Source organism: Triturus cristatus, chromosome 9 (assembly GCF_964204655.1).
Source record: "Triturus cristatus chromosome 9, aTriCri1.1, whole genome shotgun sequence".
NCBI lineage: Eukaryota > Metazoa > Chordata > Amphibia > Caudata > Salamandridae > Triturus > Triturus cristatus.
The window spans coordinates 904288688-904312447 of NC_140592.1; the positions used below are offsets into that span (position 1 = coordinate 904288688).

General features: G+C 42.0%; 1 protein-coding gene across 9 annotated transcripts in view; it reads right to left on the bottom strand.

Annotated features, from left to right (window-relative positions):
- BDKRB2 (bradykinin receptor B2) overlaps positions 1-23760 on the bottom strand; it is a 442021-nt gene that overhangs the window by 45341 nt on the left and 372920 nt on the right. For 5 of the 9 annotated variants that reach the window (XM_085626443.1, XM_085626444.1, XM_085626441.1 and 2 more), the window contains one exon: positions 13669-15627. The exons of the other annotated variants lie outside the window; for them this stretch is intronic. In XM_085626443.1, the coding sequence (XP_085482569.1) occupies positions 14490-15627 (1138 nt within the window). In that variant the 3' untranslated portion in view covers positions 13669-14489. Of the gene's footprint in view, positions 1-13668; positions 15628-23760 lie in introns of those variants that run through there. 9 annotated transcript variants of the gene reach the window in all.

Sequence of the window (23760 nt, forward strand, 5' to 3'; positions counted from 1 at the left end):
AAACCAGCATCTGCAGATACCCTACAGAATTCCCTTTTCAACCCATTTCTAGTCTTTCCATCATCCCCTTGCCCCGCCCTATGGACTTTGGCCTTTATTCTTTCCGGCCTATTGAAGACTCCTGACCGCACTTCTGAAATGGTGTTATTGGTATTTCTATTCTCTTTTGTCTTATTCCTATTATATTGTATGTGGTTGCTTAAACTCTGAACTCTACACATTATTTATGTGTTTAGCTTGTAATTGAGAAACCTAGATTGCTAATGTATAGCAGAGAGAGTCATAGGATATTTTCTGAGCATCAAGTTTTGGTACTCCTATTTTGCATTGCTACTGTTGAGTTGTTGGCCTGTCTGATTATTGTACCTTTAAACTTCTTCAGGAGAACTGGTCTCCCTGTTGTTATCTTATATCTATGTAGTATGGTTTTGAGAGTCATACATTTCAATCTAATCACTAATTTGTAATAAAGGTTGTTTCACTTGGTCACTGATTCCTGGTCCGTATTGTGGGGCTAAGTGGTGGCACTGTAAATTAATTCAATAAATTGTGTATGGACACCCTAACATTCTTCACCCACAGTGCGCATGAGCAAGATTCATCTGAGGACCAAGAGTAAGTACTGAAAGTGTATGTGGGCTCCGAAAACGCTGGATCAAATCCCTTTCTTTTTCTGTGCCAATTCTCCATGCACAGTGTACAGACCCTGTAATAAGGTTGGGATACTCCAGACTATGTTAAAAAGGGCTGTCAAAAGACCTGGGTTCTTAATGTTTAAATTATGTTTGCAATCGGAATTGCATTTTTACACTGTATGCCCCGGACATGGAGCACTATGTCTAATGTTGTTTCATTCCACAGTTTACATCTTCTAATTGCTTGCTATCTCAGAAAGACTTCTCTTACTATACTCCTAAAACCCTGCATGAAAAATTGACTTTGACCTACTGATGGAGCAAGGTTTCGCATAAATAGAAACTTGCTCGTATGCAATCCTCTCAAATAACCTTTAACATTGTAATCAACCTGTTCCTGATTATTAATTCTGCACCACATTCTACATATTGTATCTAGGGGATGCTTTTCTATGTGCTTCACTAGTCTATAACCTGAGTGTTCTAAAAAGGTCGCCAAAAACGCAGAAACTCTTTTGCGCATGCGTCTACTACATCTACGTAGTATGACGTTTTCTGTCGCTTGGGGGGAAAACTCTGCAGCTGAGCAATAACTTTTAATATGGCTGCTTCAAAGTAATGCACTAATGCACATGCTGTGCTAAAACTAACCAATGCAAGTTTTACTAAGCCATTAATGCAAAAGATGTATTAAGTAAATGGGGTTAGAGTAGAAGTAAGTGGTATACAGTGAATTCATTTATATTTGTATTCTAACATGTTCTTCTCTGACTTTATTAATAGTTCGTATTTGGGCCTAGGAGGGTGACCGCGTCTCTGTTTCCTTGTGGCGTCTACGCATGCGCAACGGTTGCTTGTCCTGGAACAAGTGAAGTAATTGACTGACTGACAAACCCTAAGCCCAGCAAGGACATGAGAAACCCAACTTTTGACCCTACAAGAGGAAGAGGACGCTACATTGTAATAGACTTATCGATCCCCATATGAAATGTTTGTGGGAATAAAGCTTGTGGGTATTAAAATTAAGGGGCGGGGAGTTGGACAATAGACTAAAGAAAAATATTGCACTTAGTATGGTGTGATGTCCTCAACCCACTGCTTGGCCCAATCAAATTGGGGGTGAACATGGAATTGAAACATTTGGGGGTGGATCATACATTTGACTTGGTTTAACAGAGGTAAGTTCTAGTTAGTTAGACACACTTGATGCTGAGATGCTGATGCTATGCTGAGATGCTGCCCGATTTTGCTGCAATCTGACTGAAGAATCCAACACTAGGCAAATTTGCGGAACAACCGAGGAGGCACATCTAGGAAGGGGTCCGGACGAGCCCGAGCCATAGAGAGTAGCACCAGAGAGGGGTGTAACGCTGGCGTTACACTAGAAGAGGTCACCTTTCTTGCCCTGAGCTGATCCTGAATTTTTGACACTCTGATGTCAGGGTCCTCACACCATTTCTAGGTAAATATAGTTGTAGGGTAAATGCTCCGTACTTGTTCTCTATCCTTTCTCTCCTCAGGTGCTGTTATTGCAAGAACTTATTAATGCAAATAGATTATAAGCTAACTATACTATTTTTCCTGATGGAGAATTCTGGTATTATCCATGTGTATTCTGCTTTGACTCACAAAATTTATTAATTCAGATAAACTTTTGAAACTCCTTCTGAGTCTGTGATACTTTCGAATAGAAGTTAAATGCATTATTGTATTTCCTCCCTATTCTAATCTACTACTAGATCTTTTCGACTATGCATTTACTCAGGAGACAGGAATGGTAAGAATACTGGTATAAGAGTTTCCTAGGGTAAAACAAAATTGATGACCAGTGGATATTTACTAGCTCACCGAATGTATGAATGTATATGGGCCCAAATTGAATGTTGTGTGTATGAATGTGTAGAGCTGGTAAACTCCGCTGCATCACTACTCCTGTCTGATTCCTCTGATTTCTTTCTTCAGGGACCTTCCATTCTCTGCACACTTTATATTTCTGAGTAAAGTTTCCTCTCGGTCTCATGCCTGCTTTATTCCTTATTGTAATTCTGAAATTGACTGACAACTCCTTTCATTGATCACAACCTCTCCCTTAAAACCCTATCTCTACTAACATTACCTAATTCCACCAGTCTGTCTATCTCACCAACCATTCACCTGAAACCACATAGCTCCCACTAATGATCACACCAACAGGTATTAATATAATATATCAGAAAGTAACTTGAGTAAGTGCATGCATTTTTCTCTTAAAAGCACTTGACTAATCGCAATGACCAACATTAAACACTAGATTAAACACTAAGCTTGGGGTTTGGAGTAGGGTGGTAGTTGCCGTAAAGTGCTTCAACACCTTGTCATGGGCAGTAAGAGATACATAAATGCAATTATAATTGCAACAACACTCTGATATTATTGCCATAACCAAAGCCACTGGTGCATTCAGATATGCCTTTATAAATTTGGCAATGTCAATCACTCTGACACATTCAATGCACCCTGACAATATCAAGTAAGATCCCCCTTGTACACCAAGCAGCAACATAATAATTAAAGGATTAAGTATAGTATGACATCAATGGCAGGTCTCTCGCTCTGATGCAAGCACAAGTATCTTGATATTATTTGCCGCATCCAGGCATACTGAATTGTGTGATGATATTATCGATATCAACCTGGAATATTTCAGCAGAGCCCAGCAATATAGGCTGCCCCCTGGCATTTAATGGAAGCAGTTTTCATTGTGCTTTATTTTCAGGCAAAAGTAAATCTAGAATTCAACAGCAGGAACTGTTTTGACCACAGTTCCCTGTAAGGTGAGCGCGCGCACCTATGTCACCCCGAGCGTGCAATGTAATGTGTGCACACATGCAGCACCTTTATGAGGACCGTTCATGCCGCTGCTTTTAAAATGCGTGTGATGCAAAAAATGGTCACTTCCTTCTGCAGTAGGAGAACACAACAGAGTAAGTGGCTACTGTTCAATTTCTTTTGTTTAACAGGGGGCGGCTGCCGGGCAGTTTTGTGCCTTTTTGAAAGTATTCATGTTAATCCCAGTGCCTGTCATTTCGATCTTGGTAGATGGGATACTCTGACAAAAATGTGACGGATATCCTGTCCACCGTATTACAAGTGCATTATATCCTATGGCACTTGTAATATAGCAGACAGGATATCCTTCACATTTGTGACGGAGTATCCCATCTGCCAAGATCTATATCCGGCCTTTACTTTGCTAAGCAAAACACAATTTGTGTTGGAAAGTAATGTAAAGTAGCACTATGCACCACTATACGCTGCTTTGTGGTAAGGGGGTGAACCATGAGTGGTACATAGATTTTGACTTTTGTAGACAGGCATTTGTGGAAAGAGATTACACCTTCTCGAGGAAGGGATAACACTGGAGCAACATTTAAAAGCCTTCACATTTTCCAAATTTGCATGTGTGCTACACTCTCCAGCATGCATAAAAAGGGGCATATTTACCAGGGCATAGGGCCCCCAGAGCATCACTTTTACCGACGCTCTGGTGGCGCTATGCCATGCTCCATATTTACAAAGTGACGCTAAGCCACTTTAAGTGTCTAAACACGCCTAGTAAATATGACTCCTTTTCACATATCACTTTGCTTGAAAGGGGCGTGCAATGGGTGTTGCTGTGGGGGTTCCCATGGAACACCCATTATATTTTGATGCTCTTCCAGATTAACAAGAGTCTGTAAATCTAAGGCAGTGCGCAACGAGGAGAAATACTTTTATTTCTCCTCATTGTCTGCTCTTTCTATGTGTGCTGCAATCTGCAGAATGCAGCAGTTATAGAAGTAGCAAATCACCATTATTGAAAAGACCCCTTTCTGCACCCAAACCATCATCTCTGCAACGCAGTCACCCTTGCAATATGGTGCAAGTGTGTCTGTGCTGGAGCTAGGCAGCTATTTTCAGTGCCGGCATAAGGAAATACACAAGGGTGTAACGTATTCTTGTGAATGTGACGCATCCTTGCGTTTTTTAAATGACGCAGCACGGCACTGCAAAATTACTCACAGCACCACCCTGTGCCATTTCCTAGTAAATATTTCTCAAATTTGGAAAAATATTACAGCCTAGTTTGTTCCCTTTCCTTTTCAAGACCTATGCTAGACAGAATGAGCACGCACTTGCACTATGATACAAGAGTGTGTGCATTGATGCATGGCAGCCTAAAGTGTGATAGCACAGGGAGAGAGGAAAACAATGCCACATTTTAGTAGATATGGCTCTGTTCTCTTCATTTCATGCCATGTGGCACAGGGACTTTACTGTCCTGCGTTGCTCAAATCAGCCCCCACGCTTATATGTGCCTTCTAGTGAATTATGTATATTCTAAAACCTAAACAGACACCATTGGAAAACAAGAACATTCTGGAATGCCTAATGGTAATAGTTGGAGATGTAGGACTAGGTAAAGGAGAACTGTTTGTACTCTAATTGACCCTATTAAAGTTTCTCAGCTGCACAGGTCTGACTGAAAGCAAAAGTGACAATGCTGGTCATGCCGCTATGTCAATGATACCCGTTTTAGCATTTATTTATTTGCGAGCATTCTTTTATTTTTGAGAAATAGGCCCCGTTAAGGGGGATTTGTTATTGAAAAATAAAAAAGCAGTGTCTGGTGTACTGGAAGATTTATTTCAGTGCATGCGAGACATACATTATTTTTTGCTTACTACTAACCGCCATGCCTTGCAAAACGTGTGTGCCTTGCACTATCCTATAAAGGGTGGACCTTCCTACAATCTTCAGCCAGAAGTCCTTTGGTAGGTGGACTATCAACTGGGAGTTTCAGACAGTAGAGACAGAAAATGGCATGCCCTCGGAAACTGAGCAGCCCCCTGCCTCTAAATAAGGTGGGGTAATCCGGAAGGAAGGTCAGCGGATGATAAACCCCCCGAACGGGAGTAGTTAGAGGTGGACACTTCTGCCCATCTCTAACTGACCTCTTTCTTCTTTGGTTATGAGTATAACTATGTAAACTTTGCCCAGAATTTCTACAGTCCTCATCCAGAAGTAAAAGATGATTAGCCACTGCTCATTGTCTACATGTAAGCCTCTGCTAGCTGCAAGACAGAAGAAGAAACTGTGGTACAGGATAGCACAAACCACCTTACACCAGCACCATGCGCACTGCAACTTCTTTACAGCTTCTTAAAGCAGCCGCGGTGCGTCCATTGGGGCGTAGGGGCGTAGCCCCACCAGCCACTTGGACCCGCGGCTGCTCACGTGCTAGCAGTGCAGCGCTGTCAGTTTTCCTTTCCTTCACAGTTCACACAATAGCGTGGGTGGGACCGGCCGATGAAGGGGGTGGGGCCGGGGGCGAGCACTCCGTTTGAGTGACAGTGCACAGTGCACACTGAAGGCCAGCGGCGCGTATGCGCATACTCGAGTTTGGGTTGTGACCAACCCAAACATGCGCACTGTCAGCCAGTCAGCCACTACTGGCTAGGAGAGCGAGGGAGGGCCGAGGGGGACCCGAGAGGCTGAGGGTTGCTTCATGCAGCAGCCCCCGGTCTCTCCTATGGGCGAGCCCTATCTGTGCCCACACGGTGCTGTAGCCAATTCAGGCGCTGCTAATGTTGTAGCGTCTTCTTGATTGGCTGAGAGACACCGCACAGCCTGCAAACCAGGCATTGGGTGCCACGCAAGGTATGGCCAATCACTGTGGCTTATGCGAACAGTGATTGGCCATCATCGTTAGCAGGTGCGCACTGGCAGTCCGTCGTCACCGCGCCACACACACCTCGTGGCGGTGTACACTGTGTGGTACTGGCTGGCTGCTGCTCCTGCTCGTGTTGCCAGGTGAGTTTGAATTGGAACTGTTCCCAGACGGGCTGAAGACAGTGCCCGGCGGCAGGGCTTCGAGCAGTTGGTTTTATTCATTCTATTCCTTCTGCTTTTTCCAAAATTTGATAAAGTTCTCAACTGTCGGGTCATTTTGTAACCGTAAATATGTGAAAGATTTAAAGCACTGTGTATGTGCTGTACAAATGAGGTGTTACTAGCACCCAGTTCACTAGTCTTGAGTTCATGGACCCCGGATCCCTATTAATGAAAGCCGCGGTATCTGCAAGTATCCGTATACGCTCATCTTCTTTCATATAAAATAAATAATCATTATTAATATTGATATTATTGTTATTAATGTTATTGTATTTAGCAATGACTGAGCACCATATTGTAGCTGAATTTCTGTAGTTTGTGTCATATACAACCCTTGAATGACTCGCCTGCCCTCCCTCTTGCTAAATACAGTCGCAGGCCGCTGGTGACAGCAGCGGGGCCCGTAGTGTGCGGCTATCTTCGCGGATGGGGCTGTGATTTTAAGGTTAAAAATAGCAGCACTGCGGCAGCGAGAGGCGTCCCCCGAGGGGGCCCGGCCTGGTGTGTGAGACAGAGAGTGTCGACGCGTGTGTCCTGCAGGAATGTCCCCCTCCCCCCCCCCCAGACACACACACACACACACACTGTGACCATTGTCCGAACTGAGGGGCAGCTGAGATCCGCGAGAGGAGGCTGGGCTCTGAGGGAAGAGACACACGTTTGTTTTTGTAACAGGCTCACTTGTAATTTTTCTCCTTATGTATCATTACTTTGCCTATTGTGAAGCGCTCTGACACCTTCGGGTAAAGTACGCGCTATATAAAAACGCATTAAATAAATAAATAAAACACAGAGGTCTGTGAGGGGAGGCTTGGCTCTGAGGGGAGAGACAGATGAGGTATGTGAGGGAAGGCTGGGTTCTGAGGGCGAGATAGGTGAGGTATGTGAGGGGAGGCTGGGCTCTGAGGGAGAGACAGGTGAGGTCTGTGAAGGGAGATTGGTCTCTGTGGGAGACAGGTAAGGTATGTGAGGGGAGGCGGGCTCTTAAGGGGAGACAGAGGAGGTCTGTGAGGGGAGTCCGGGCTCAGAGGGGAGAGACAGGTGAAGTATGTGAAGGGAGGCTGGGCTCTGAAGGGAGGGACAGGTGAGGTATGTGAAGGGAGGCTGGGCTCTGAGGGGATAGACAGGTGAGGACGGTGTGTGAGGGGAGACTGGGCTCTGAGGGGAGAGAGAGACAGATGAAGTTTGTGAGGTAAGGCTGGGCTCTGAGGGAGGAGACACAGATGAGGTTTGTGAGGGGCTGCTGGGCTCTGAGATGGGAGATACAGCTGCGGTCTGTGAGAGGAGGCTGGGCTCTGAGGGGAGAGACAGAGGAGGTCTGTGAGGGGAGACTGGGCTCTGAGGTGAGAGACAGAGGAAGTCTGTGAGGAGGAGGCTAGGAACCGAGGTGTGAGAGACAGATGATGATATCTGTGATGGGAGACTGGGCTCTGAGGGGAGAGACAGATGAGATCTGTGATGGGAGGCTGGGCTCTGAGGGGAGGGACAGAGGAAGTCTGTGAGGAGGAGGCTGGGGACCGAGGTGTGAGAGACAGATGATATCTGTGATGGGAGACTGGGCTCTGAGGGGAGAGACAGATGATATCTGTGATGGGAGGCTGGGCTCTGAGGGGAGAGACAGATGAGATCTGTGATGGGAGGCTGGGCTCTGAGGGGAGAGACAGGTGAGGTATGTGAGGTGAGACTGGGCTCTGAGAGTGGAGAGACAGGTGAGGTTTGTGAGGGGAGGCTGACTTGGCACTAGATTTGTTCGCACCCTGCTGCAGGTCACAGGTTCGAATGGGCCCGGAAGTGGTTTACCAAACCTTTCAGAAGTATAAGTGAACCAGTTGTCTGAAAGAAAGTCAGTGATTGAAGCGTCTGGGGTTTGTGCTGTGTGTTGAATATGTATGTATTGGACACTTCCTTGTAGATTTGGGATCTGGCTTTCTAACGTCATGATTTTACATTCAGGTACTTGGATTCCTACATTTTTTAAAGAAACTTCAAACTGCAAGTATCAGAAAGCAAAAACCAGTACATGTGGGACATCTCAAACCTCAAGTTTTGTTTATGTGCACAAAAGGCATTTAGGGAGCAGCGTATTTTTACAGGGGAAGGGAATAGAGTGCTGGCATGCCTGCACCAGCTCTCCCAAATGTATTCTGGTTACTGTAGTTCATAACAGTTTAAGTACGCCCAGGTAGAAAGTGTTAACCGTTAGCGTTAACGCAGCCAGTGCCTGCATTTCTGGATACAGGTTTATTAGTCACTTTGTAATTTGTCTGTAGTGAAATCCTATAATTCGAACGAGAAATACAAAGCCAACCTTTCTGACAATCTATCTTTCAATTTTAATGCTTACCATCACTTTACGGATGCCACTGAATTCATTTATGAGGTGGCTTGTATTTGATTTCTAGTTATTGTTTTATTTTTATTTTATTTATTTTTTACAAAAAGCAATCCTGCTTTGTATGCTTGAGTTTTAATGCTGTCCGAGCAGAACCCCTAAAATTACTGACGCGTGTCTTTATGTAATTGTTTTATATTTGAAAATATCTTTCCTATTCCTGATTATCCCGTAACACCGCTGTCAGTTAATCCTTCCCAGGGACATTGTGGGCTCCTTTTCAGCAGATTATGTCTAAAGAGTGGATCAGCGCATCTATTAATAAATGGGTGAACATCTTTTTGCAGCCTTGAGCCACAGATCACGTAATTACATTCTATGACCAATGCATTGCAAAGCACTGCAATACATAGATCATGGCTTCCTTCTCCTGTGCAGATTCCCTCCTCCTTTACGTTTCTCCATTTACATGCCCGGCTTTGCTTATGTTTTTCCTGGTATTAGGTTCTATGAAAAATTCAAAACCGAGTTTCTTCAGCTGTAGCTCAGCCTATGCACAATTTCCATGATTTACCTTTAGAAGGGCATCAATATTTTAAACTTAAAGATTCTTTACATTTTTACCAGTACAAACTTGAACTTAGCTGGATAAGTATCACAAAGTTGCTTTGGGAAGGCTTCTCTAGATATCCAGTACGTAATGAGAACTTTACCAGACTTTTGCCTTTAAGCCAGCAATTTGCAGCACAATATGGTATCTGTCCAGCTCAGAATAAATGTGTCATGGCACTCAGCCGCATGTATTGCTTGAAATGGAAATATAGAAGTATAAGTACTTATTATCCCTAGAACTTGTTTGCTCCAGCAAGTTCTGGTACTTTCTTGGTAAAATTACTAACTGTTTTACAAACCAAAAGCAGTGGCAGACAAAAATACGTCACAATAATATTGTTATCTTTTCATTTTCAGCACCTGACAACCTGAAACATTACCGCATTTTGGGGCAATTTTCCAGCAAACAACAAGAGGACCCCAACCTCCTTTGCTGCTCTCTCACCCGACCCCGGCTACAACCCAGCAAACACCAGTGTTAAAGGTAAGGAAACTGATGCTATATATTTTTTTACATGGGAGTTAGGGATATGTTTGTATGTGGTCACTCTCAAGGCCCTCAAGCAGTGTCTTTCAGTGCCTCCAGCAACCACTATGGCACAGAGAGGCAGGAGGCAGTACGGCTCTATTTTTAGCAGTCATTTGAGATGTATTAGGATAATGCACAAGATATATGTATAATGTATTTATACTGTAATTTGATATTATTGCACTGCACCTTATACGTTGTACTTTGATTATTGACAGGTTTCTTTAATATATATATATATATATATTGGTAAGGCCAGCAACACACCATCATGAATACAGTACAAGAGCTGATTACAAAGTCATTCCAGTCACGGCCACTTGAACAAAAACTACAGATAAAACAATTGGGACCTCATCAGCCTGAAATAAACCTACAGCAAACTAACCAGGACAGAGGAAAAATGTCAAAACGTACATTCTCAAATGCCTGGTACACAAAAGCTGATTGGCTTACAGGGTGCCCTATAAGAAATTCTCTGTTCTGCTTCCCCTGCTTGCTGTTTGGCGGTGACTTTTCTTGGACTCAGCAAGGAATGGTCGACCTGAAGCACATCGCTGAAAAAATAAAGAAGCATGCGCTCACAAGAAATCATCTGGAAAACCTGACAAGACTGGGAATGTTGGGGGAAGACGCACCAATTGAGCAGCAGATAAATGATGCGTATCTCAAATCCATTCAAAAACACAATGAAGCTATTGATAAGAACAGACAAAATCTATCCAAGATCATTGATTGCATTCGTTTCTGTGGTGCTTTCGAACTGGCATTGCGAGGCCATGACGAATCAGAAACTTCCTCAAAACCTAGGATCTTCCGAGGCCTAGTGGATTTAATGTCAACCATAGACCAGGATTTGGAAAGACATTTAGCACATGCTACAGTCTTTAAGGGCACCTCTAATACAATCCAAAATGAACTCCTTGACTGTATGCTCGAAATTATAAGAAGCCATATTGTGCAAGAGTTGCGAAACACAGACTTTGTGGCTATTCAGGCTGATGACACCACTGATGTGTCCACTCAAACACAGTCCGTGTTAGTGTTTCGGTACCTTGACAGTGACAGAAACGTTGTGGAAAGATTTTATGGCTTCACGCATTTAAGTGACTCTAGTGCAGCAACCATCACTGAAGCAATACTGTGTCAACTGGACTTAATTTTCCCGGACCTGCCTCAAAAACAAAAACTTATCGCACAAAGCTATGATGGTGCGTCCGTAATGAGTGGAAGCCTTAGTGGAGTTCAGAAGAGAATTCGAGATGTGTACCCTAATGCTCATTTTGTGCACTGTTACGCCCACCAACTCAATCTTATTATGCAACAGGCGATATCAAAGATCAGAGAGACACGAGTTTTCTTTCAGGATATCGGAGGCATAGCAGCATTCTTCCCACGTTCCCCCAAAAGAACAGAAGCCCTTCATGAGATTGTGGACAAAAGCGTACCAAGGGGATCCTCAACTCGTTGGAACTTTCACATTCGTACAGTCAACTTAATCTTTGAACAGAGGGAGGGCCTTGAGAAATGTTTTGTCCTCCATAGCATCCAGAGCAGACTTTGATCAGACAAGTCAGAGTGAAGCCCATGGCTTTATTAGAACACTACAAGACAAAGAGTTTCAGTTCTTACTGTTGTTATTTCATGACATAATGATTCCTGTTGATGTGTTATACGATCAGTTGCAAAGAAAAGACCTAGATACTGTCTCTGTGAAAGCCAATACATCTGCATTTGTACAACAGATTATGAAAGTGAGAGATGGGGTTGAAGATTTAGAGAGCAAACTGCCGGAGCATTCTATTTTTGCAAACCGCAGACAAAACATCACCTCTCTGGTTCGAATTCGAAAGGAGATATGTGACATTGTAATTGTGCAAGCGAAAGAACGTTTTTCATTCACAAAACATTTGGTGAGTGCGACTTTATTGCACAGTAAAGAGTTTGCACAATATGATGAATCTTTCCCTGAGCGTGCTCTGAATCAGGCTGTGGAAGCATATCCTATGCTCAAAAAAGAGCAGCTGAGAACTGAGTTAACTGTACTCTACGGAATGCCTGTGTACCGGAAGGCCACAAGCGCCTTGACTTTGCTGAGTTTAATTCATAAACTGCATATGGAAAACTCACTTACAGAGACAGTGACTTTACTAAAAATTGTGATTACGACTCCAATGACAACAGTAGAAGCTGAACGATGTTTTTCAGCCTTAAAGCGCATAAAGACATTCCTCAGGAACACCATGCTAGAGGAAAGACTAAATGCTTTGGCGATGCTATCTGTAGAGAGCAAGCTAGTCCAAAAGATACCGGACTTCAACATGAAAGTAATTGACAAGTTTGCTACACTGAAAGACAGACGTGCGGATTTCATTTACAAAAAGTGAATGCTGCTACTTGTTTGTTGAATACAAGTACTTGCGTGGACCTATGTGAAGTGTGTGTACAAAGCTCAGCTCAACCAGAATCACGGTAACAGCGCATTGCGCTGCCTCTTTTATATTCAGTATATTGTAAGACTGTTTTTCTTCCCCCGCCTTTCCTTGTTTTGTTTCCCTGTTTTCCCCTTGCTTGCCATTCGTTACTCTAGAGTCTAATATTCAGTATGTTGTAAGACTGTTTTTCTTCCCCCGCCTTTCCTTGTTTTGTTTCCCTGTTTTCCCCTTGCGTGCCATTCGTTACTCTAGAGTCTAATAGAGTCGGAAGGCCGTAGGGGAAGACTGTGGAATTTTCTTCAAGTTCCTGACGCTCCTGCGGAACGAGCATGGCAACTATTACATTGCTGTGCAACTTCTTCTACTCTTAGAGCTGAGATTTCCATGAGTATTATAGTCTGAATTCAGCACCTGAGCATAATAGGACAGAATGTATGAAGCTCTGTGGTAATACTGAATAAGCAGCTACCTATGTTATGCCATCTATTAATGTAATAACTGCACTTTCACAATTGCTTTATTAACCTTGCTGCTTTCTCAAATGTGCTTGAAAATGCACGATTTTTCTTCTTTTTTTTCAAAATTTTCTTGGGGGGGTAACCCCCCCAAACCCCCCTTTTGGGGTTCGGGCTCGCTCGCTGCGCTCGCAAGCTATGGTGCTGTATGCTAATTCGTTTGCGCCCCACCACTTTAAAATCTCACCCACCGCCCCTGTTTTAAAGGTTGATATGATTTTCATGACACTTCAGGGTGCAAATGTGGTCAAACTCTATTTTTCTCAAAAAATGCTATAACGTGTGTATTCACAGTTTGTTTATGAATCAAACTAGTAACCTATGAGGAACTCACATTGTTATATATTACTCAAACAACATAACAATTTTTGTGATCAAAATGTTTGGTTGCAGAGATAAATAAACAGATTATGGTTATGGATTGAAAACCAAAGAGGGATCAGATACCCTCATCCCCCGTGGCTATAAGAACCAGCGGAATGGAAGTGATCAATATCCACTCTTATAACGGAGAGCATCACAATGTTTGCAAAATATTCTACATTTTTCTGAATCTATGGGACTTGTAAGTTACGATGTTTAAAAAATATAGACACAGTAGAACGTGTCAATATGCTGCTCAAGAGCACTTTTTGTTAAACCTTCCCTTATTCGTAACCTTTAGAAAATTGTCATTTTAAAAATTAACAAAACGAAACAAGTTTTTTCGACTTTTATTTTAAACAGAATCTGTAGCATGCTGTGGTATGTTACAGAAACACTCCAACGGGGAGCCGCAAGTCATCTGCACAATTAGGGCTCCTATCACCGGTCCATAAGGGTCTGTAAGATAAGACCCCATATTTTTATGTAAAATAAATTTCGCCCAGGTACTGAAAGCGACAATTTTACTCCCCCACTTGCCTGAAAGCAGCTTTCTAAAATCTACTATTAAAGATTTCAGAAATATTGTATCACCATTATAGGGCACTAGACCTGGGTTAAAAATCCATTGGAGTCGGGAGTAGATGGAATTTCAGGAAAAGACATACATTAAAAACGTGCTCTTTTTACAATGCACATTACATTCAATTTTCGTACTTCTTGCAGTTTGCAACCACTTCCCCACAGTGCTTGCATACCTGTGGGTTTAAGTGGTTTATAAATATTAATAATTACATGCATTTTATTACATATTCATTGAAAGCGAAAGTATGCTGCTTCGATGCCTCTCGTTACATATGAACTTGCTCTTGCGTCTGAGGTATGCCATGGGTAGGAACATTCAGACCTGCTGTACCTTTAGTACTCAACAGCACTAATATTGTCATTTTTTTTCTCAAGGTGATATGTTGATTTGGGTGGGACTGGTCCTCAGTTAATTTGCCTTGGAATGATGGTAGGTCGAATGAAGCCCACACCGTCAATATATCTGTGGTGATTACTTTAGCAAAGTTCTCGAGCGATGGCACCATAGATGGGAAAAAACATGCACACACAATTTGGTCAACTAACAAGACAGGCTATGTAATGCGCATTCTAGAATATAATTCTATTTTTTGGTCGTGCAATTGAAATGGAAGTTCTTAGGTTCTCCAAGGAAAAGAAATCAGTTGGAAGTGTTGCTGACATTGATTTCCTCCTCTGGCCCCTTGAGCGCCATTGCTGGTAGACCTCTCTTGACTTCTTTCGAAAGTGATTTCCCACAATGACGTAGAGCAGGGGGTTCAGACAGCTGTTACTGTATGCGAAATATGTTGATAGTTGGGTGGCGATCGAAATGATATTATCAGTGGTGCACCCCGCTATGACATCATAAATGAACAGAGTATCCAGAAATGTCACTATTTGGAAAGGAAGCCAGCAGAGGATGAACACGAGAAGAACAACGAGCATCAGTGTGGAGGCTTTGCGTTCTGTCTGAATTTCCTTGAATTTCTGCATTGCGTTGTTCTGTAAGACTTTGATTATCTGGAAGGTGCAAAAGGCTATGATGGTCAGAGGCAGTAAAAACCCAGGGATATTCAAAATCATATGCGATGCAATGCGCCAGTCGATGGATGGGTACACAAGGATGCATGCCGTAGTGTTTAATTCAGGAACATATTTTTCCTTTCTGTATATCATTGTAGGCAGACTTAGAAGGAATGCAAACACCCAGATGACCAGGCAGTTCAATTTGGCGCAGAGAGGACTCCTCATTCGTCCTATGGACATGGTCTTCACCAAGGCCAAATAGCGGTCAATGCTGACCATCATCAAGAAATAAATGCTTGCATTCAAGTTCACATAAATTACTGTATTAACGGCCTGACAAAGGAATTGGCCAAAGGGCCAGTAAAACTGGTTTGTGATATAAATGGCCCAAAATGGAAGGCCAGAAATTAAAAGAAGGTCGGCCGCAGCTAGATTTCCAAAATAGACCTCGGCAACTGTGCATCGAGCCTTGTGAAGGCAAAAAACTCCAAGAACGAAAAGATTCTCAATTAGCCCCAAGACAAATATGAACCAGAGGAAGATGGGCTGATAAGTATATAACCAATCCCAGGATTCGAAGGCGCGACACTCTGTGGAGTTGCTGGGTACTACAGATAAATTATACAAGGATGCTGAGGAGAGATTGAGAGTGGTGTCCATTGCTGTTGTGTCTTCTGTTTCATCAGTGGCCAAAATAGTGCTGTAAAATATAAAATCAGACCATTAATCCACGCCTAATAAAAGTCCATGTATTGATGGAACAAATTAGTTAAATTCATTCGGCTAACATCTATAGGGACCAATTTACTGTTTTGTTTCGCACAACCTTACAGTTGTATGATTTTTGATATATGAATCGGTTACTGCATAAATAAAGCAGTTTCTTGTAGGGGTTAAGTCCCGCAAGATATCATTCTAGTTAGGAATTCCAACAAATCCTCACTCCTAAATGTTGTAAATCTTTTGTATTCACAGCAAGAATTTAGCTATTTCCCCAACATTATAGGGGTTATTTAGAGATTGGTAGGTGTGTGACATTCATCAAAATGTGGAGATATCCCATCCACCCTGCGTAATGTGTACACAAGAGTCAACTCTAGTTAGGGCAGAATGGGAAAAACTCTCAAAGACACACTATGTCTCTATGTTTATAACTATACATTACAATAAACTGGAATTCCGCAATTTGCAGGGATACTCTATTCATCGTTTTCGTTGTTGTGACAACATGCAGCAGTAGTGAGCGCCTAATTTGTTTTAGCTGTGAGATTGTGAGATTATTGAAGTCATGTGACAGCTGAAGAAGTACATTCCTTTAATACATGTGATGCCACCTTGAATAGACATTTACTTCAACTCCTAGTTGATATTAATAACTAGATATTGTTTCCACATCTTTCCCTATACACCCTTTAAAAATCATGTCATATCTTAAAGGTTTAGATCATGCAGTCACATAAATTGATGCTAAATGAAGGTTCATTAGATTTCTTCAGTCTTACCACATTCCTACAAACTACCACCATAAAGAGGACCTTATTTGACTCACATTTGTTCTCTACATTCTGTTATTGCTCTGTGCCTGGTTCCCCTAGATGTAGGGTTTTTGTGGAACAACCACCTTTTCAGTAGCATTGTGTTTGCCTGCTTTTATCCCCCTTCTGTTTTACCTGCTCGATCCAATAAAAGAAACCCTACAAAATGAGCATGGTGCCTGATAACCCCAGACCACGACCTTGATACAAAACTATGGACTGGTATAGTTATGGCTTATTGGTCTCGAAGGGACCTGTATGGGAAACATTTCTAGAAGAAAACAAGCATTCACGACCTTGTTTGCCTAAAATCCTTGAACAGAAAATAACTATACTTCCAAAAGATACAAATGACGCCTCCTCTCTGATATCTGTTAGATTTTGAGACATGGTGGGATTGAACAGGAATCTTACAAGGCCAGTTACTTTGAATATCAAAGTCAAAGTAATTGTACTATTTAACAATAGATGTTGTTGTTGCTGCTCGAGGGCTTCCAACTTCACACAAAAAAAGTTGTAAAACAACCAAGTGTGTCTCAGTGCCTCCCAAGTATTCTGACATGGGCTACTGTTTTGTGCATGATTTGGCATGTGCGAAAATTAACAGTTAAAGGGAGGGGATTTGTATACATTTGGAGACTGATACACCTGACCATGTGCTTCGTGCCTGCCAACGCATAAAATAAAAACATGCATCAGTTATCTGTGCAGCGGCGGCCGGCATAGGTAAACGCAGTGGGGTGAGGCGGGGTGGGGTGGGAGGGGGCTTTGTCAATAGATGACAGAATAGGTACAATTAAATAAATAAATAATGCCTATTCTGTTTACCCTACCGCGCTTACCTGAGCCGGCCGCCACTGCATCTGTGCTGGAGTTGTTGTTGGTACATAAAGGTTTACTTTGGTGTACCGTGTACCTGTTATTTAATGGTGCTCCTGTGGTGCCCTGCTCCACGGATCAGGCACATTTCATTTGGAATAGTGTTGTATGCAGGCATCCATTGTTTTAGCCTGCCAACACACATATGCCTTATGGAGGTTGGATATATAATTAGTTCTAATGTAACCCAGCCTTCCTCCTAGCAGAGAGTAAAGCAGATGTGCATCCATCACTTGTTCCAAGGTTGCTGCTGGTATTTACATGCATGGGGCTGTTCACCTTGTTACATCATTTACAGCTACTGTGTGCCATCCCTACTCCCAGATGCTGAACAGTGCTACAGATTTGCTGTTGACATTCTTGGCATGAGGGATCTAGTACATTAGACATGTTTGTCAGCACCTGGACACCCATGGAGATAAATTAGTACTTTACAGTTTCATTCTAACAGTGCCTACTGATCCTCAGCATGCACACTTTTGCTCTCTAATGTTGTTGTGCCCAGTGCTACAGTGTGCCTACCTTGCCACTGAGTACAAGGAACGCATGAAGCAAGGACATGGCGGTTGTGTGTGTTGTTAGACAGACCATATGCAGTATTTTTAGATATTGATATTATGGGCTGATCTCTATTGACTCACCCACCCCTTTGTAAAAAGTGACCGTGGAAACCGAGTGAGACTAATGTAATATTTGTGCCAGCATGTGTTACCTCCCTTTTTCAAGCAGTTGCACCATTCTATATATATACTTTCATTAGCACACTTATTTTTATATACCCTCTTTGCAATGCAAGTTAATGGGTTCATAATATAAAAGGTATACAAAAACAAAATTATTTATTTGTACATTTTTCACAAAAAACACAATTCACCAATCCTGTTCAAAAGCCCCGTCTTTAGTCTCTGTCAATGCTTTGAAATATGGCCCAGACAACCCCATGTGGCAGTAAGTATATTTTAATACAATCCTTAGCATAGCCATGAGAGCAGAGACTTAAAAACAGGGTCTTCAAAAAGGAGGATGGACTACCCTCAAGATGGCCACTAGGTGAGCAGCATGGGTGTAACTCTTACCCACCGCGGGAGCGCCCATGTTATATATATTGCCTTATAAGTCTTTGAGAAGCCCTTCAGGCTGTGCACTTGCTTTTTTGTCCATGTTGGCCTTAAACCATACATACCAATATTCGTTTACAAAAAATGCTGAATTTATGATCATTATTGTGAAACAATGTGTCGAACATTTATTGCATATTCTGATAGTGCTTCTAGATGCTTTGGGAAAGGCATAATGGTTTTAGTCTTTCACATAAATATGTAAGTGATTTCTCTTGTTCTTCTTTCCACCTGACATCATGAATCACTAGGTTGATTTTTCCTAAAATTGTTTGGATGAATTTAATTTGATAGTTTACAGATCTCTAGGGGCGAACGTGGGACTTTGATTCATGGCAGCACAGCAGAGAGCAGAGCAGTTCTTTTTGGAACTGCACCAAGACCACTGTCTCACAGCAATTCTTCCACAGACACATAGCTCAGCTTCAGACTGTTGGAGACATGCCATGGACTGGATAATAGACGCAGCACAGATACATAGGTGTGATGACAATATCTAAATAGTACACATTCAGAAAACAGTAAACCTTTGATGTTATAATTAGGCTTGTAGGGACCCTGTAAAAGCATCATGTGATATATTGTCTGTAATCACAATTTTTAAATTCTGTTCATTCTCATTAGCGACAATTGTTTTGACATCTGAGGAAATACTCTTGTATTTACTGTTCACTAAAACAACAGAAAATAAAGCTTTACAAATAGTAGTGTGGATTTCTTTTGTTTGCACACATGGGGCAAACATTTTCCAGAACTCACAACAGTAGGTTGTGTTATCTGCCAGGTTGTGTTATCTGCCTAACATGCCTTTTTTCCAGCTAAGTTAAGAGAGAGATGTGTGGCCCTCATGTGTTCGTTCTTCCCGGTTATGCTGATAAGTTTGTATAAATCTGGGCTGATAAGAAGGCTAAGGGAAGATCCTGATGATCTAACTTAACATAGCACATAATAGCCCACCTCAGGGCCACGCATAAGTACTTTCTAATTATTACCAATATGGAGGCTCCCATTGTAATATTGGTTATTCCACCCTTAGATCAGATGAGAACTGCTTATTCGGCTGAAGGAGTTGTCTAGCACTTGAATGTTAAAAGGATATCTCTGTAATTCTTTGAAACTGAACTTCGAATCACATTCTGAATCTGTTATAATGGCACATGGGACTCATAAATAAAGGTGCATTTCAGAGGTCCATTAACTAATTACTTGATGCTGCCCACAACAGGGGATGAACTAATGCAGGTAGGTACAGCAAGTCCAGCTTATCCTATTTAAATATTTTGCTCATTGTTAATTTTTGTACCAGTTGAGGTTGCTACCACTTTGTCCTCCTGCATGATATAAACCATATGAGAATCAGGAGATCCCCATAAGTTATCAAGAACATGCAGTATGTTTCAATGGGGAGTTACCACACACATTGCATCCAGTTAGAATGGGCCCAATAAGTCTTTCGGGGTCCACATGGCCAGTGAAAGTGGGATATAACCTACACAATGATATACGAAATTTTACTGTGGGTCAGCTAAGATAATTATAGCTAGTCACTGTATTTATACAACTTTATAGGCAGCTATTTAAGCTATCATAACAAATGTACGTGCACCACACTGAAATGGTGTGCAATGGGACTTAAATCAGAGTTCGAGTGATATACAATTTCAGTATGATCCATACTCAGAACACAAGAGTTTTGAAGAATATCGGTAGGCAAGTGTCCTCACATACTACCCATACACGAGTTCATGAACATGTTGTATATGGACCGCTTTGCACCAGCTATGGTTTGCGCTAAGCAAAAATATTCCATGACTTGTGCTGCAGTGCTGGGAATCTTCCAAGATGACTACTTCAATCGTCAGCCTACATACCATTTTCTGTGATTCAACTGCACAGATAGCTGAGATTCATTCCTTCTATTAGCCCTTCAGAGAACAAATTCACTATTTGTATATTAGGTTCGAGAGGAAAACTAGCAAACAAGAAGAGTTTTTCTGACTCTATCTTTGAAGGTAAAGCTCCTAACAAGTGGTTCCAAACTGGGAAACAAGTGTAGGGAAGGATTCCTGAAAGGTACCTTTTACAATGTCATGTCAACCACTTGTTCCAGTTCTCAGGGTAGACACACCCGCACCATAACCCCGCCACCTTTGTCTGGTGCTAGTAAAAATTGGAATGAGTCAATTGAGCACATCAAAGTTGTCCTGTGGTCGATTCTATTCAGTGGCACCCTGACCACTCTTAAACTGCCTCTAGATTAGTCAGCATGACTTCTCTTCATTATGGAGTTACCCCAAGAAGTGACCTGCTGAGTGAGATAGTGTGCTCAGTCGAAGGGACTGCTGAGTCACCAGCTTTACTCCAGAGAAATCCTGATTTGGTGCTAGCAGTGACATCAACAGCTGCATCTACTTTAACATTAATTTCCACTGCTGCAACAGAAGACTCTAATCATGTAAACGATTTTGTTCTCTTGCAAAAAGTTGCATTATAAAAAAGGTCATCCCAATACAGAAGAAACTAGGGTTGTTCTCCCATCTCTTCCAGAAATGCTTACATCTGACATCAGTGATTGAGTTAGATAGATGGTCACTTGTTTTGGCGGAAGGAACAGGTACATCCATTCACTGTGAACCTATGGTTAGATTTTCACAGATGTTTCACTCATTCCTTTGTGGGATACAAAACTGATTATCAAGTTGTGGATGGTGCATAGGCAGTGTATTCCAGAATATTTCCTGTCAGACAAGTGTTGCTACCACATTCATCCTCCCAGGTGCTATCATGCTGTCAACATCACTGCTTAGCCATTACCTGAAGCCAGCGCCCCGCTCCAAGAGTGCCAAACCCGTAGTTAGCCCGCCATATTCCGACTGGAATACAGGTCCGGCGGTCCTTTCTAAGGCTCATAGGAGAGCTTCAGAAAGGCATCGCTGTGGTAGCGCTGCAGCCCGTTCCTGCACTGCCGTAAATGCACAATGCTGTACATTTTATTCTTTGCAGGAACAGGAGGTGCAAACAGACAGGGGGCACACCATATGCCCCCCTGCATGCACTCCCAGGTCCTGAGCCACCAGGGGGCCCATTTCCTCACCACCACACTTTTAATGGCCATGAAAACCTTGGCAGTGAGGAAATTCCCCTGGCGCCACCAAGCAAATTATGGCCTCAGAACGTTGCAAGACCGCCGAGGGATCAGAGATCCCTGGCGGTAGCAGTGGTCTCATGGCGGTCAGACCGCCAAAGTCGTAATACGGCAGTCAGACCGCTGATGCTGCAGTTGCCACACCGCCACCGTAGTAATTAGCTCCTAAATCAATAGGTACTTAGAGTGAGGATGACATAAAGGGCTGAAGAAGCTCCAGGTGGCAGGTAATACAACAGGGGCCAGTGGTGGGAATGAGCTTCTTGGATTGCTCCGCCAATGGCTGTTGCTTGACTATATGATGAAATAGCAATCACAAAAGTATTGTGGTTCAATAAATTTGTTTCTAAAATATCGACAACCAAAATACCGCCTTTACATACACATAATGTATATTATAAGAATACTGACTATAAAAATATCCTCTACTAACATCTCCACACTGCATTGGTAAGAATATGTATTTATTTGTAACTAATATTATAATAAAAAGTTAAATACATTTTTACAAAAGGTAGCATTTTAAAACATACATAACAAAAAAATCAAAACAATAATTTATCAACTTTAAAAACATATTTCTTAAAACTACAGGTAAGTGTCAAATAATGTTGACAATTAATATCTATCGATTTATTTATGTTATCAAATAATTATTAAAAAAATGATTTTAATATTATAAAACATCTACTATTAAGTTATAAATTAAAATACATTTAAATAAAACACAATTTAAATATTAAGTCAATTCGAATAAATGTTATAAATGTGTAAATACATTTCTTATTTTTAAATCTTAACTCACATAGCAAAAATATTAAAAAACAAACAAATTATTAAATAAAATACAAAATAGTAACCAAATTCCAACCTAAAACATTTGAATAATTAAAAACATAAAAACAATTTAAATACGCTATTGGAGAAAATTCATACATTTATGCCCTTATTACGATGTCGGTCGGAGTTGCCTCTGACCAACACCTTCGCGGATCGGGAACCGACCGACCTCAGGTCGGCGGTTCCACCTGCATCATTTGGATGCGGCAGCACACAGTGCAGTTGGGAACATACATTTTCCTATGGGAGCTTGTGTGGCAGGAGGAAAATGCCAGCAGCATAAGCTCCTATAGAAAAATGGATGTTTTAAAACATCCCTGCACCTCGTGCCATGGAACTCATGATTCCTGCCACAAGGTGCAGGGATGTTTGTGCCCCCAGGGCCAAATGCAGAGGGCCAGGGGTGGAAGGTGGCCCTGCTAGGGGCCCCCAAATTTAGTTTCCGTCAGTCATTCCATGTTGGAAATGCCGACAAGGATTGGCTTTTGGAAACTGACATCATAATCCCGATGGCGAAATGCCATCCTTAAGGGATATGAGGGCTTTCCGACTGGCCGACGGCTGATTACCCGGCCGGTTTAAACTTCGACTGCTTTCATCATAATACGGCGGTTGGACACATGAACCAACATGCACGCCACATCGGAGAGCAAGATAAGTGTTTTTAAAAAAAATGTATTCTCCCTCGTTGCCATATGTCGACTCCACCCCCACCCTGCCCCCCGCTCCTACCTGCACCGGCTGTGGCTGCTTGGTGTGTGGCTACTATTGCCAATTGTTTCCAGGAGCTAGGGTGGCAGGAACCGTATCAGGCACCTAAAATAAATCTGAGGTGTGAGCTCTCATGAAAAGTATGGTATGAGTTGGCAATGTTGGTGTGAATTACCAGTGGCAGTCAACATTAAGTCAAATTACATCACTAGAGTCTCTAAAATGCTGGTGGTGTAATGTAAGAAATTATATATAGTTTTCATGTAATTTGGGGGCGAGTTGAGAAATTGACATTATATTATCTTAATTGTCTTCTTTAATTTATTTAGAAAGTAACTAATAAAAATGGAAACATCCTCTAAAAATGAAAAAAAGAAACAAGCGTCATATATTATAGTTTTTTCAGTGTATTTGTTCTTATTTTATGTAATTTGCATTTATTGATCACATGTTCAACAACTGGGTTATTATTGCTCCTGACTAAGGTCAGCATCTTTGCACGATTAGAGTGAAAAAGCAAGGTTTTAAAAGAGTGTTTAAAGGAAGGCAATTGTTTCTCTCCTCGAAGAACTGTTTGACAGTTCCAGTGTATGGAGATGCAGATC